This window comes from Dromiciops gliroides, chromosome 4 (assembly GCF_019393635.1).
Source record: "Dromiciops gliroides isolate mDroGli1 chromosome 4, mDroGli1.pri, whole genome shotgun sequence".
Classification (NCBI taxonomy): domain Eukaryota; kingdom Metazoa; phylum Chordata; class Mammalia; order Microbiotheria; family Microbiotheriidae; genus Dromiciops; species Dromiciops gliroides.
Genome location: NC_057864.1, coordinates 245,487,506 through 245,501,133, shown reverse-complemented (window position 1 = coordinate 245,501,133; position 13,628 = coordinate 245,487,506). Strand labels below are relative to the sequence as shown.

Sequence of the window (13,628 nt, the reverse complement as noted above, 5' to 3'; positions counted from 1 at the left end):
TCTTTTTTTTTTCAGGGCAATGAGGATTAAATTACTTGCCCAGGATCACACAGCCAGTAAGTGTCAAATGTCTGAGGCCAGATTTGAACTCAGGTCTTCCTGAATCCAGGGCTGGTGCTTTATCCACTGCACCACTTAGCTGCCCTTTTTATTTATTCTTTGGTGGTGGTGGGGGGGTGTTTTTGTTTTTGTTTTTTGGTGAGGCAGTTGGGGTTAAGTGACTTGCCCAGGGTCACACAGCTAGTGTTAAGTGTCTGAGGCCGAATTTGAACTCAGGTTCTCCTGAATCCAGGGCTGGTGCTCTATCCATTGCGCCACCTAGCTGCCCCCTTTTTATTTATTCTTAATAGATACTAAATAAAATAAGTATTTCTATGTACAATGTAGAACAGAAAAAGAGGATCATATGTGAAACTGAATAGATATTTTGGAGTTGTTTTCTTCTGGTTTGGTTCTTGAGCATCCCTATGGCCATAATAGCTCTTTATGGTTGGATTCTTTTTTTGTTTGCTCATTCTTCCAGCCTACTTTCTGACTTCAGACTTTATGTTATGGCTGGGTTCAGGGCACTTCTGGAGAGAATATATGTGCTGGTCCTGCTGGGTGTTATATTATTCCAGGATATCTGAAACAATTCAGGCTTCGGGACCCCCTCAGTGGTCTGTCTAATCAAGGGCAAAGTCTGATTACTTTTTCTAGTCTGAACTCTGAAGGTTCCTGATCTGGCTTTGGTCTGAATAACAGGTTTTGCTGTTTTGGAATTTCAATAGACTGGCGTGTTGGGGTTTTTGGGTTTTTTTTTCCGTTGTTTGTTTTTGTGGGACAATGAGGGTTAAGTGACTTGCCCAGGGTCATACAGCTAGTAAATGTCAAGTGTCTGAGGCCAGATTTGAACTCAGGTCCTCCTGAATCCAGGGCCAGTGCTCTATCCACTGTACCACCTAGCTGCCCCCTCAGTAGACTGTTGATAGATTCATTCACTATCAATACCCAGCCGGAAAGCTATGCTGGTTCATTTATTTATTCAGTAAACATTTATTAATCATCTACTGTGTGCCAGACATTGTACTATGCACTAAGGATACAAAAAAGAGGCAAAAGACAGTCCCTGCCCTCAAGGAGGATCTAGTGGGGGAGATAACATGCCAACAAATATAAACAAAGCAAGCTGTACACAGGATAAAAGGGAAATAATTAACAGAGGAAAAGCATTGGAATTAAGAGGAATTGGGCAAGGCTTCCTGTAGGAGGGGCAATTTTAGTTGGGACTTAAAGGAAGCCAGGGACGTCAGCAGTCAGAGTAGAGGAGGGAGAACATTCTGGGCTTGGGAGACAGCCAGAGAAAATCCCTGGAACCAAGAGATGAAATTGTCTTCTTCATGGAATGATCAGGAGACTAGTGTTACTGGACCAAAGAGATTGTGTCGGGAAGTAAAGTATAAGAGACTAGAAAGGTAGAAGGAGGGTTATTATTGAAAGGCTCTGAATGCCAAATAGAGCATTTCATATTTGTACCTCGAGGCAATAGGAAATCCCTGGAGAGTTTATTGAGTAAGGGGTGATACAACTTTCACTGGGCTGGAGGCTGGAACTGAGATTCTACTTAGATCCTAGAGTCTGAGCCTTTCAAAACAACGACCCCACCTCACAGGCTCACAGACATAAGGACCAAACTCTTCATTTTAGAGATGAAGAACTAAGACCCAACGAGATCAAATGACCTTTCCAAGATACTAAGAGCAGAGGTAAGATATGAACCTATCTAAGAATTGGAAATCAGATGGATGCCCTTCAATTGGGGAATGGCTGAACAAGCTGTGCTATGTGATTGTATAGGAATGTTATTGTACTATAAGAAATGACAAGGAGGATGGTTTTTTTTAAAGTGAGGCAATTGGGGTTAAGTGACTTGCCCAGGGTCACACAACTAGTAAGTGTCAAGTGTCTGAGGCCGGATTTGAACTCAGGTCCTCCTGAATCCAGGGCCAGTGCTCTATCCACTGTGCCGCCTAGCTGCCCCCCAAGCAGGACGATTTAAGAAAAACCTGGAAAGACTTACATGAACTGATGCATAGTGAAGTGCACAGAACCAAGACCCATAACTCTAAATCTAGTCCTCAGCTGTTTTATTTATACATCTCCTTAGCATTGCTGCCCTCTACCTCCAGAATCACACAAAATAGTCAATTGCATTTCTATTTTTACTCTTCTGAGATTGGGTTTCCTTCCCTCACTCCTCTGCCTCTCAAACCACCAAACTTCTGATTTATATTTTCTTGATATAGACACAGCTTTGTGGTGGCTACCTTCTTTCAATTTGCAGAGACACAAATTCTGCCTCATCTATTTTGCTTTCATTCCACTCATTCATCAATGTCTACAACTCTAATTTGTGGCTTGAAGCTTCTTATCTGTCCTCAAATGACAGGCAGATCTGGGCTGAGCTGCAAGGCTGGAATGTGGTAGAAGTAAAGAGAGAGTGAACAGTATGAATCAAGGGTAGAATGGCATCATGTAAGGAGCCCCATTTCCTTAGTGAGACATCTGGTGTCAAGCTAGTAAGGGTCTTTTTTCTGGTTCTTACTGGATGATTTCAATTTAGAAATCTTAGCAAACTAAGAATTGGAAATCAAAGGAATGCCCATCAATTAGGGAATGACTAAATAAGTTGTGGTATATGATGGTGATGGAATATTATTGTGCTATAAGAAATGATAAGCAGGATGATTTCGGAAAAAGCTGAAGACTTGTATGAACTGATGTATAGTGAAGTGAGCAGAACCAAGAGAACATTGTACACAGTGACAGCAATACTGTTTCATAAAGAATTGTGAATGATTTAGCTATTCTCAGCAATAGAATGATCCAAGACAATCCCAAAGGACTACTGATGAAGCATACTATCCACCTCCAAAGAAAGAACTGATATTGATTGAACACAGACTGAGGCATACTATTTTTCACTTTCTTCCATTTTTTATTCAGGTTTTCTTATACAAAATGACTAATATGGTATGTTTTACAAAATTGCACATGTATAACCTATATCTGATGCTTACTGCCTCAGGGAGAGGGGAGGGGAGGGAAGGAGGCATAAAATTTGGAATTCAAAACTTTAAATAAAAATGCTTATTATTTTAAAAAATAAAAATAAAAAGATGAACTTCAATACAAAATATTCTAAATTTTCAGTCAAAAAAGAAGAAATCTTAGCAAACTGAAACTTCTAAAATAGTTGTGCCCTCAGATATATACTAAGTCACTTGAGGTTTCAGAAGCTTTAGGTTTAAAGTGCTGATCCTCTTTAAAGCATATCTTTAGTAGTATCATTTTACTGTGCCCTTTAACTTTGTGGTCTTAATATGAAATCCACTTTAGGGATGTATGCTTTTTGATACCTTACACCTAGAAACCTATATAAAAAACCAAATAAGCTCATTCTTTGGGGGGAACTAGGTGGCACAGTGGATAAAATGTCAGGAGACTTATCTTCCTGAGTTCAAATCTGGCCTCAGACACTTACTAGCTGTGTCACCCTGGGCAAGTCACTTCACCCTGTTTACTTCAGTTTCCTCATCTATAAAAAGGGCTGGAGAGGGAAATGGCAAACAACTCCAGTATCTTTGCCAAGAAAACCCCAAATGGGGTCATGAAGAGTATGACCCAACTTTACAAAATGACTGAACAAGAAACTCATTCTTTTTTTTTTTTGTGAGGCAGTTGGGGTTAAGTGACTTGCCCAGGGTCACACAGCTGTCTGAGGTCGGATTTGAACTCAGGTACTTCTGAATCCAGGGCTGGTGCTTTATCCACTGTGCCACCTAGCCGCCCCAAGAAACTCATTCTTAAAACACACTGCTTTGCCATAATAGTATAGCTTTGAATTTAAATTACTTTAAAAAAAATTACCTGTAAATAGCCCTCATTCAACACAAATCTAAGTTAACAATATTTTCTTCTAATTGGGTCACTAAGAAGACATTAAGCGCTACAGACAATTGGGTATCCAGTTTCTACTTGAGCACTTCCAGGGGCAGGAATTCACAATCTGTCTAATGAAGCAACCTACTTTCTTTTCATACTTCAACTTCTTAGGTCTTACTGTCTTCATCAGTAAAATGAATCAGTCACCAGCTTGCTTTCCTGTTCTACAGTTCCTTGACTAAATTTGAAAGGTGATCCCCCCTAATTCAAGTTTTTAAAGGATTTGATGACAAAAATGGTTGAGTTTAATCCCCATCCTTGGTTATCATAGAGGCATATGAAAGGTTCTCATCTTTTTAGTTTTCTCTTTATATATAAAACTATTCTATCCCCTTGATTATCTTAGAAAATTTCCCTAAGACCATTTGTAGCTTCATTAGGTATTTTTTAACCAAACTCTTATGAACATAAACAATTTATGTCTGCAGTTTTTCTTTGTTTGGGATAAATTAATTCCAAAATACCTTTATATTAGGGATACAGATAAAGACTGGAACTGTCATTTCATTGGTATATGAAACTCCCTTTACCATGAAAGTCAGTGCATTCTTTGCAGTTACAGGTTTAGAGAGTTTCCTAGGGCATTGAAAAGTTAAATTATTTTTCAAGATTCACACTGCCAGGCTCAGAGTCTATCTCAGTCTCTGTATCAGAGACAGAACTTGAATTCAGGTCTTTGTAGTTCCAAGACCAGCTCTCTCTTCCCACTGCACCACAGCTGCCTTTACTCATAAAAAAAACCCTAAAGGTCTTCCCCTGCAAGATTGATTCTTTTGTGAAGGCAAACTAGGTCATCCTTTGCCTCACTTCTTACCTAGCCTTTAATTACTGAATGGGCATTGCCTCAGATAAACTGAGGTCTGGGAAAGAGCTTAGCTTAAAAAGGCCAAGGTCTTCCACTGCATCTGGGGTCATCTCTAGTAGTCCTGACCCTATGTCTTGGCACTGGACTCCACTGACTCTGGAGGAGAGAGTGAGGTTGATGACTTTGCACAGCTCTGCCTCACTTAAATCCGATTCACTTGAAGTCAAGACATTACCTTCCTGATGTCATTGGACCTCTTCAAGAACAAAGGATGAACAATAACAAGAGTCTGAGCCAAGCTGCCGCTTGCTTCTGAACTTATTGCTTCCTTAATATTCAGCCTTGGGTTTGGCACCTTAACACTCACCTTGGAAAACTGTCCCTGCATCCCCTGCTCAGTCTGCTCTGGATCTATAACTTAGATCTGGATAGTAAAGGTAGGAAGCCAGATTCCACTTCCTGCTACTCCATCAACTTGGCTCTTGTCAAATAAATGCTTTTCACTGATTCATTTATTTTTTCACAAACAGCCTCCCATAGCACTTACAACCTGACCCACACAATTTTATACTGCCATATATCACCCACTCCTGGCTGTTTTTTTTTTTTGGTGGGGCAATAAGGGTTAAGTGACTTGCCCAGGGTCACACAGCTGGTGAGTGTCAAGTGTCTGAGGCCAGATTTGAACTCAGGTACTCTTGAATCCAGGACTGGTGCTTTATCCACTGTGCCACCTAGCTGCCCCTCCACTCCTGTTTTATATTTTACCTCTCCAACTATATTGTCTTTTTTTTTTTTTTTAGTGAGGCAATTTGGGGTTAAGCGACTTGCCCAGGGTCACACAGCTAGTAAGTGTTAAGTGTCTGAGGCCGGATTTGAACTCAGGTCCTCCTGAATCCAGGGCCGGTGCTCTATCCACTGCGCCACTTAGCTGCCCCTCCAACTATATTGTCAATTCCTTGTAGTACAGGACCATGCCTTTTCCTATCTCTGTATCCCACACAGAGATCAGGATAGCATCGGGCACACAGGAGGCATTAGTAAATACATGTCAAATTAATGATTAACATATTTACTAACTGATTGAGAGATGAGCAAAGCTGGGGTACCAAGAAAAGATAGACAGACCCCATACCATCTATGAATTTTGAGAGTGGGTTTTATTTAGAATTGTACATTAACATCCTTTGAATTGGCAGACTGGAGGAATGAAGAAAGTGGCTAAGGGGGGCAGAGAGCTCCTGGCTCCCTGGTTCCATCTCTCCCTCTGGTCCCTCTGTCTCAGCTTCCATGGGCAGTCTCTTAGGGCTAAGTCAAAGACCAATATTCTGGGGACCCTCAACTGTCTGAGGCCAAAAGCCACATGGAAAACATGTCCCTGACCCCACCCTGCAATGGCATAGAGTTTGAGGACATGGATATCCTGGCTTAAATGATTTCTTCTAGCAGAAGGCTGGTTTCACCCACAGTCCAGCTGTGTAAGTCATGGCAGAGGGTCTTGGGGAGGCTTGTTGGTTGGTTCCGAATTGAGCTGCTCTTCTTCCTGAGAGGTGGGGGCGAGGGCAGAGGATTTATCCTCTTTATTTGGGGGTTCCTGGGGCTCACAACTGTTGGTTGTGGGTGTCTCACTGTCCCGGGATCCCCAACGGGACAGCCGCTTCAGAGAGGAGTCTCGCCGGGCTAGTAGTGGAGGCTGGAAGCCAGGGAAAGAACCGCTGGTGGGAGGACGCTTGTCTGTCGGGAGACAAGGGGAGAAGAACAAAGGGAGGTTGTGTAAGGAGAGAGAGGGAACCAGTGTGCCCCCCATGCCACCCCATGCCATTATTTCCTCTGTTTCCAGCCCTCCCAAGCCACAGAGAGCAGAAGGATGGGGACCTCAGAGAGGTTAAACTCTATAGTTTAACCCATCTGGCTTCTTTGCTGTCATCCTAGGGACAAAATGCTGTCTTTCTAAACTCTTATCTCTATCCCTGCATCTTGCTTTGGCTGCCCTTCCCTAGCTGTCTACCCAGAGGCCTGTGGAATCATCAGACATGGTAGTCCTGGGCACTGCCCCCTCTCACCTCCAGGCCGGATCGGGTGCATGAGTCGGCTCATCTGAACATTCCAGTGCTTGACATTGGTGCTGGCCTGGCGAAGCTTCCGCTGGGCCGCCTGCCAGGAAATGAAGGGAGCAGAGGTATTAGAGAATTGGGGCAGAGACGGGCCCAGAAGAAGGAGAAGCATAGAAAGACTGTGGCTCCAGGCACAGGATCACCTGTCCCAGTGAGCTGTACTGGCTGGTGGTGAATAGAAGGGGCTGGGGTTAAGCCCAGGATAGAGTGTTCCTTTCTGGAATCTCCCTTAAATATCTTGTTTATACCTCTCCTCAGCACTTAATTTAATTTGTTCAGTATTGCCACAGTTATCTTCATACATAAAACTCTACCTATTTGGCTCCACGAGGGTAAGGTCAGTGTCTTATTGAACTCTAGCTCTCCCAGCACTAACTCTGTTACCTGTAAACAGTAGGTGCTTAATAAATGTGCATTGAATATAATGAACTTAAAGAACCAACATTATGGCACAATGGGGAAAAATCACTGGCTCTGGAGTAGGAGGACCTGGGTTCAAATCCTGTATCCACTCCTTATTGCCTATGTCACCGTGGACAAGTGTCTTCCCTGGGCCTCAGTTTCCTCATTTGTAAAACCAGGCAGTAGGACTAGATGGTCTCTGAGATCTCTTATGGCTCTAAATCTGTGATTCTATGATCTTTGGAATCTATAATAATGGGCAGGTGCCAAGGAAAGAGGGGTATGAGAACCCACCCTGGTCTATTATATAATCTAATGGACAGGATGGTAGGGACAAAATACTACACACACACACACACACACACACACACACACACACACACACGATAGCCATTCTTCTGACATTTACTTAACACTGCCCTGGGTAGTCAGTTGCCTTTTCAAATATATGGCTTCAACCAGGGAACCTGCTGAGAGACATGTCTCCAAATATTCTCAACCACTGCCATGGTTGTTAAATTGCAAAGGATTTAAAATGGGACTCTCAGGTCCCACTTAAAAACAAATAAACTCTTGTCCCAGTAAAGGTTGATACAGTTGAATAAAAGGGTAGGGTGGTTGTGCTGGTAACCATTTCCTTATCAGAGAAGTGGATGCTAAAAAGAAAAGAACCCAATATGTGAATTTTTTTTTTTTTTTTGCTAATCTCAAAGACTTTTTGGTCTTTGGTGAATCCCATTATGATCTTTGTAAAATCTCCCCCGCCCCCCCCCACCCCCAAAAAAGCATATGGGTTCTTTCCCCTGCCCTTGGATTGTAAATTGTGTTGAGGGCAAGGACAATTTCATATACTTCTCCTATATCCCCTGACAATGGGCAGATGCTCAATAATTTGCTGTTGTTGGAGGCATGGTACCCAGCACTGGGTGGATGGAATGCTGATGCTCTGGGGTGATGGTGCCTAAAGAAGCAGATCTGGGATCCTGGGTTCTCACCTCCACGTCCTCATCAGCCCGCTGTCGGTTCTGCCGCACCTGCTCCAGCTGCTGCTGGGCCTGCTGCAGAGAGCGACTCTGTATCTCCATCTCTTGCTGTAATTCTTGCTTCTCCTGTTGTGCCTGTTCAATATAACGCTCCTGCTCCTCCTTCAGCTGCATCAGCTGCCTCAGCTTCTCCTCCTCCTCCTCCAAAAGCCTGTCCAGGGGGTTGGGAGGTTAATGGGAAGGAGTAGAGCCCAACATTGGGCAGCTAGGTGGAGTAGTGGTTAGAATGGCTGGCCTAGAGTTAGGAAGACATCTTTTTGAGTTCAAATCTGGCCTCAGACACTTAATAGCCGTGCGACCCTGGGCAAGTCACTTCATCCTTAAAAATGAAACTAATAATAGCACTTACCTCTCAGGGTTGTTGTGTTGTGAAAATAAAATGAGATAATAATTGTATTTTTTTTTTTTAGTGAGGCAATTGGGGTTAAGTGACTTGCCCAAGGTCACACAGCTAGTAAGTGTTAAGTGTCTGAGGCCGGATTTGAACTCAGGTACTCCTGACTCCAGGGCCGGTGCTCTATCCACTGCGCCGCCTAGATGCCCCAATTGTATTTTTTTTGAAGCATTTTTTAACTTTATTGTCCTTGAGTCTTTTTCAGTCTATTTTTGTCCATTTCTTTTACAATCTGATGAATATGGAAAAATTTTGCATGACTACACATGTGTAACTTATATTGAATTCCTTGCCTTCTTTTTTTTAAATTAATAAAGTATTTTATTTTTTTTCCGTTACATGTAAAGATAGTTCTCAACCTTTGTTTATACAAGCTTTACAATTTCAGATTTTTCTCCCTCCCTCCCCTCCCTCCCCCTCATAATTGTATTTTGCTTAGCATAGTGCCTGACACATAGTAAGCACTATATAAATGTTAGCTATTATTATTATTGTGGGCAACTGGGTGGCACAGTAGAGAGTGCTTGGTCTAGAGTCAGGAAGATTCATCTTCCTGAGTTCAAATCTGGCCTCAGACACTTACTAGCTGTGTGACCTTGGGGTAAGTCATTTAACCCTGTTGGCCTCAGTTTCTTCATCTGTTAAATGGACTAGAGAAGGAAATGACCAACCACTCCAGTATCTTTGCCAGGAAAACCCCAAATGGGGTCATGGAGAGTTGGACATGACTGAACAACAACACAGTTGAATATCATAGTCCCTTGACAACTGATTAGGCTCAAGGAAATGTGACTAGAATGAGAGGCAGTGGAGTGTAAAAGACAGAGCAATATATATGGGATCAGAGGGCCTGAGTTTGTGTTTAGGCTCTGTCTTTTCCTAGCTGTGTGAACTTGAACAAGCCACTTCCCCAATTTGGACTTCAGTTTCCTCACCTGTCAAGTGGAGTAAAAAGTGCTAGTATTATTTCTGGCACTACCTAATCCACAGGTGTGGAAGCAGATTGAAGTCTCCTTTTTAGTTCAACTGTAAATATTAAAGATTTTATCAGACCTGAAGTTCTTTCCAGACTTACCTGAAAGAAGGAAACCTCATGAGTACTTAATCAAACTTCTTGGGAAACAATGCCCTCCACTATTTAGGCCCTTCAATGCCCTTTTCCTTTTCTCTTAGGACTAATCTCTGTTTTTTAGGAAAGTATTTTAAAAGTCATGTCATTAGGGGCAGCTAGGTGGCGCAGTGGATAGAGCACCGGCCTCAGACACTTAACACTTACTAGCTGTGTGACCTTGGGCAAGTCACTTAACCCCAATTGCCTCACCAAAAAAAAAAAAAAAGTCATGTCATTAAAAAAAACCCCAACAACTAAGGCTAGAAAATGGATTAAGGGTGGTGTTTATTGTTATCAAGTCCTATCTGGGGGTTTTCTTGGCAAAGATACTGGAATGGTTTGCCATTTCCTTCTCCAGCTCATTTTACAGATAGGAAAACTGAGGCAGACAAGGTTAAGTGACTTGCCCAGGTTTGCACTGCTAGTAAGTGCCCAAGGCCATTTTTGAACTTGGAGAGATGAGTCTTCCAGCCTCCAGGCCTGTGTGTTAGAGCCAGCTTACACTGGCCTGAAAGAACCAATTGCCAAATTTTCTTGGGGTACATTTAAAGAGCAAATGCCACAAATCATGGCTTGGTTTATTGTTTTGTTGATTGTCTTGATGGAGAAAATATTACTAATGCAGATTAACCACAAAAGCCTATGTTTTCTATGTCAAACATTTACCAAAACACCCCTGACTATGAGTACCTCATATCTAGTTAAGATGTTTTAAAAGATAAGTTAAAGATCATGCTTTTCGCTATGCCCTGAAGGGATTAGGATGAGGATCAGAGAGAAGTTTCTATTAATTTTTTTTTTTGGTGAGGCAATTGGGGTTAAGTGACTTGCCCAAGGTCACACAGCTAGTAAGTATTAAGTGTCTGAGGCCGGATTTGAACTCAGGTCCTTCTGACTCCAGGGCCGGTGTCCTATCCACTGTCTATTCACTTTTTTTCTTTTGTTTTCTTTTTCTTTTTGTCTATTCACTTTTTTTTTTTAAGTGAGGCAATTGGGGTTAAGTGACTTGCCCAGGGTCACACAGCTAGTAATTGTTAAGTGTCTGAGGCTGGACCTGAACTCAGGTACTCCTGACTCCAGGGCCGGTGCTCTATCCGTCTATTTACTTTTTTTTTTTTTTTGGTGAGGCAATTGGGGTTAAGTGACTTGCCCAGGGTCACACAGCTAGTAAGCGTCAAGTGTCTGAGGCTGGATTTGAACTCAGGTACTCCTGATTCCAGGGCCGGTGCTTTATCCACTGCACCATCTAGCTGCCCCCTGTCTATTCACTTTTGATGAAATGAAGAACTGGTCAGAGAGGGATTGAGTGGTTTTAGGAAAATGGCCAGAGGTATGCCAAAAGATTAAATGATCTAAGCAGAACACTCATTAGATTTAGATAAACCTAAAATCAATTTTTACAAAATTGTTTCTGGCAGGCTAAAACACAGATGATCATATTACATTTTTTAGGATTTTATGGTATTAATTTAAATTTTTTCTTCTACATAGGGCTGTTATGAGAAATCCAATAGAATGTAGGTGAAGAACTTTGTAAATAGGAAAAGTTCTCATACATGAGTTGTTATTTATTCTAGGTAAGGTCTACTGGGGCAGCTAGGTGCTGCAAGAGAGTGCCAGACTTGAAATCAGGAAGACCTGAGTTCAAATTTGGTCTCAGACACTTACTAGCTGTGTGACCCTCAGTAAGTCCGTTAACCCTGTTTGCCTCAGTTTCCTCATCTGTAAAATGAGCTGGAGAAGGAAAGGGCAAACTACTCCAGTATCTTTAATGAGAAAACCTCAAACAGGGTCATGAAGAGCCTGACACAACTGAACAAGAAAGGTCTACTGGGGGTGAGGATGGGGCAGGGATAGAAGCTGGGTAGGATGAGGCTCTCTAGAACACTTGGGGTGAGGTAAGTCTCAGTAGGTCCAGGGAAAGGGTTGAGAATGGGCTCAATTAAGGGAAAGACCAGGTTCTCCTGGTCTTTTGAAGGCATGACCTACCTGGTCTGGGCATAGCGCATGGACTCCTCATCCCGGCGGGCCTTTACCTCTAGTTGCAAGGCCTCCTGTAGCCTCTGCTGCATCTCCTCCAGCTCAGATATGCGCTGTCGCTGCCTAATCGCCTCCTCTTCCTTCATCTCCATTTCTGCCTGCATGGAGGCTCGGGCCTGGTCCAGAGGAGGCATAGCCCAATCAGTATGTGAGAGGATGGAGTTTCTGAGGGCATTGAGTCAGAAGCCCAACTCATAATAGCCAATGTACTCATCGATCATTTACAGGCATTTATTGAGCACCTACTATGTGCCAGGTACTTTGTGCTAAGCACAAAGACAAAAGTGAGGGCAGTTCCCTGCCCTCAAGGAACCCAGCTAGGGAAGACAGCATGTACATATATAGGAATCAGAGGCTACAAAGGCAAAGTGATTGTGAGGAAAAAGTTTTAGCAGCTGGAGAAGATGATGTAGAAGGTAGTGTTTGAACTGAGACTTAAAGAAAAAGGAGTTGGGGAGGGATTGCATTTTAGGTGTGGGGGACAATAGCCTGGGCCTTCATAATCTTCTGCAAAAGTCTTCCTGAGATGTCTTATCGTGACATGGAAGAGATTCTAAGATCCCAGATTTTTTTAAACATATTTTTATTTATTTCATTAAATATTTCCCAATGACATGTAAATTTTTTTTAACATTTATTTTTTAAAGTTTGGACTTCCAAATTCTATCTCCTTCCCTATGGTGTTTCCCCCCTCCTTGAGAAGGCAAGCAATTTTATATTGATTATTTATGTAAAGTCACACAAAACATATTTCCATATTAACCTGTTACAAAAGAAAATACAGACCAAAAAAAAAAAAAACCCAAGACAAGAAAAAGAAAGAAAGTAAAAAAAAAAAGATTTAATCTACATTCAGAACTCATCATCTGGAGGTGGATACATCATGGGTCCTTTGGAAGTGGATCACTCTCTTGATCAGAGGCACTCAGTCTCTCTCTCTTTCCATGTGTGTGTGTGTGTGTGTGTGTGTGTGTGTGTGTGTGAAAACAGCCAGTCATCCTTATGATCTTGTTCTTACTGTGTACAATGTACTCCAGGTTCTTCTCACTTCACTTTTCATCAGTTCATATAACTTTTCCTAGGTTTTTCTAAAACCATACTACTTATCATTTCTCATAGCAAAAAGTATTCTATCACTGATGTATAGTGAAGTGAGCAGAACCAAGAGAAGATTGTGCACAGAGACAGCAATATTGTTTGATGAAGAACTGTGAATGACTTAACTATTCTCAACAATACAATGATCCAAGACAATCCCAAAGGACTACTGATGACACATACTATCCACCTCCAAAGAAAGAAGTGATATTGATGGAACACAGACTCAGCATGCCATTTTTCACTTTCTTTCATTTTTTTCTTTTATTCAAGGTTTCTTGTACATAATTACTAACATGGTAATGTTTTACATAATTGTACCTGTATAACTCTTATATGATTGCTTACCACCTCAGGCAGGGGGAAAGGGAGGGAGGGAGGGAAGGAGGGATAAAAATTGGAATCCAAAACTATAAATAAAAATGTTTATTATAAAAGTATTCTTTCATAATCATATACCACAACTTGTTCAGTCATTCCCTAGTTGATGGGCATCCCTGAACTTTCCAATTCTTTGCTACCACAAAGAGCTGCTATAAATATTTTTGTACAAATCCTTTCCCCTTTACTTTGGTGATCTCAGATTCATGAAGTCTATGTTAGTAGAGGGTAAGCCCTGGTAGATTTGTATACCTTG

At 42.0% G+C, this 13,628-nt stretch overlaps 1 protein-coding gene across 3 annotated transcripts in view; it reads right to left on the bottom strand.

The window, feature by feature from the left end:
* Window positions 1-5,930: 5,930 nt before the first annotated feature.
* DEF6 (DEF6 guanine nucleotide exchange factor) overlaps window positions 5,931-13,628 on the bottom strand; it is a 42,556-nt gene continuing 34,858 nt past the window's right edge. For all 3 annotated transcript variants that reach the window (XM_043999948.1, XM_043999949.1, XM_043999950.1), the window contains 4 exons: window positions 11,843-12,009; window positions 8,301-8,499; window positions 6,853-6,943; window positions 5,931-6,523 (listed from right to left, as the gene is read on the bottom strand). In XM_043999948.1, the coding sequence (XP_043855883.1) occupies window positions 6,273-6,523; window positions 6,853-6,943; window positions 8,301-8,499; window positions 11,843-12,009 (708 nt within the window). In that variant the 3' untranslated portion in view covers window positions 5,931-6,272. The remainder of the gene's footprint in view (window positions 6,524-6,852; window positions 6,944-8,300; window positions 8,500-11,842; window positions 12,010-13,628) is intronic.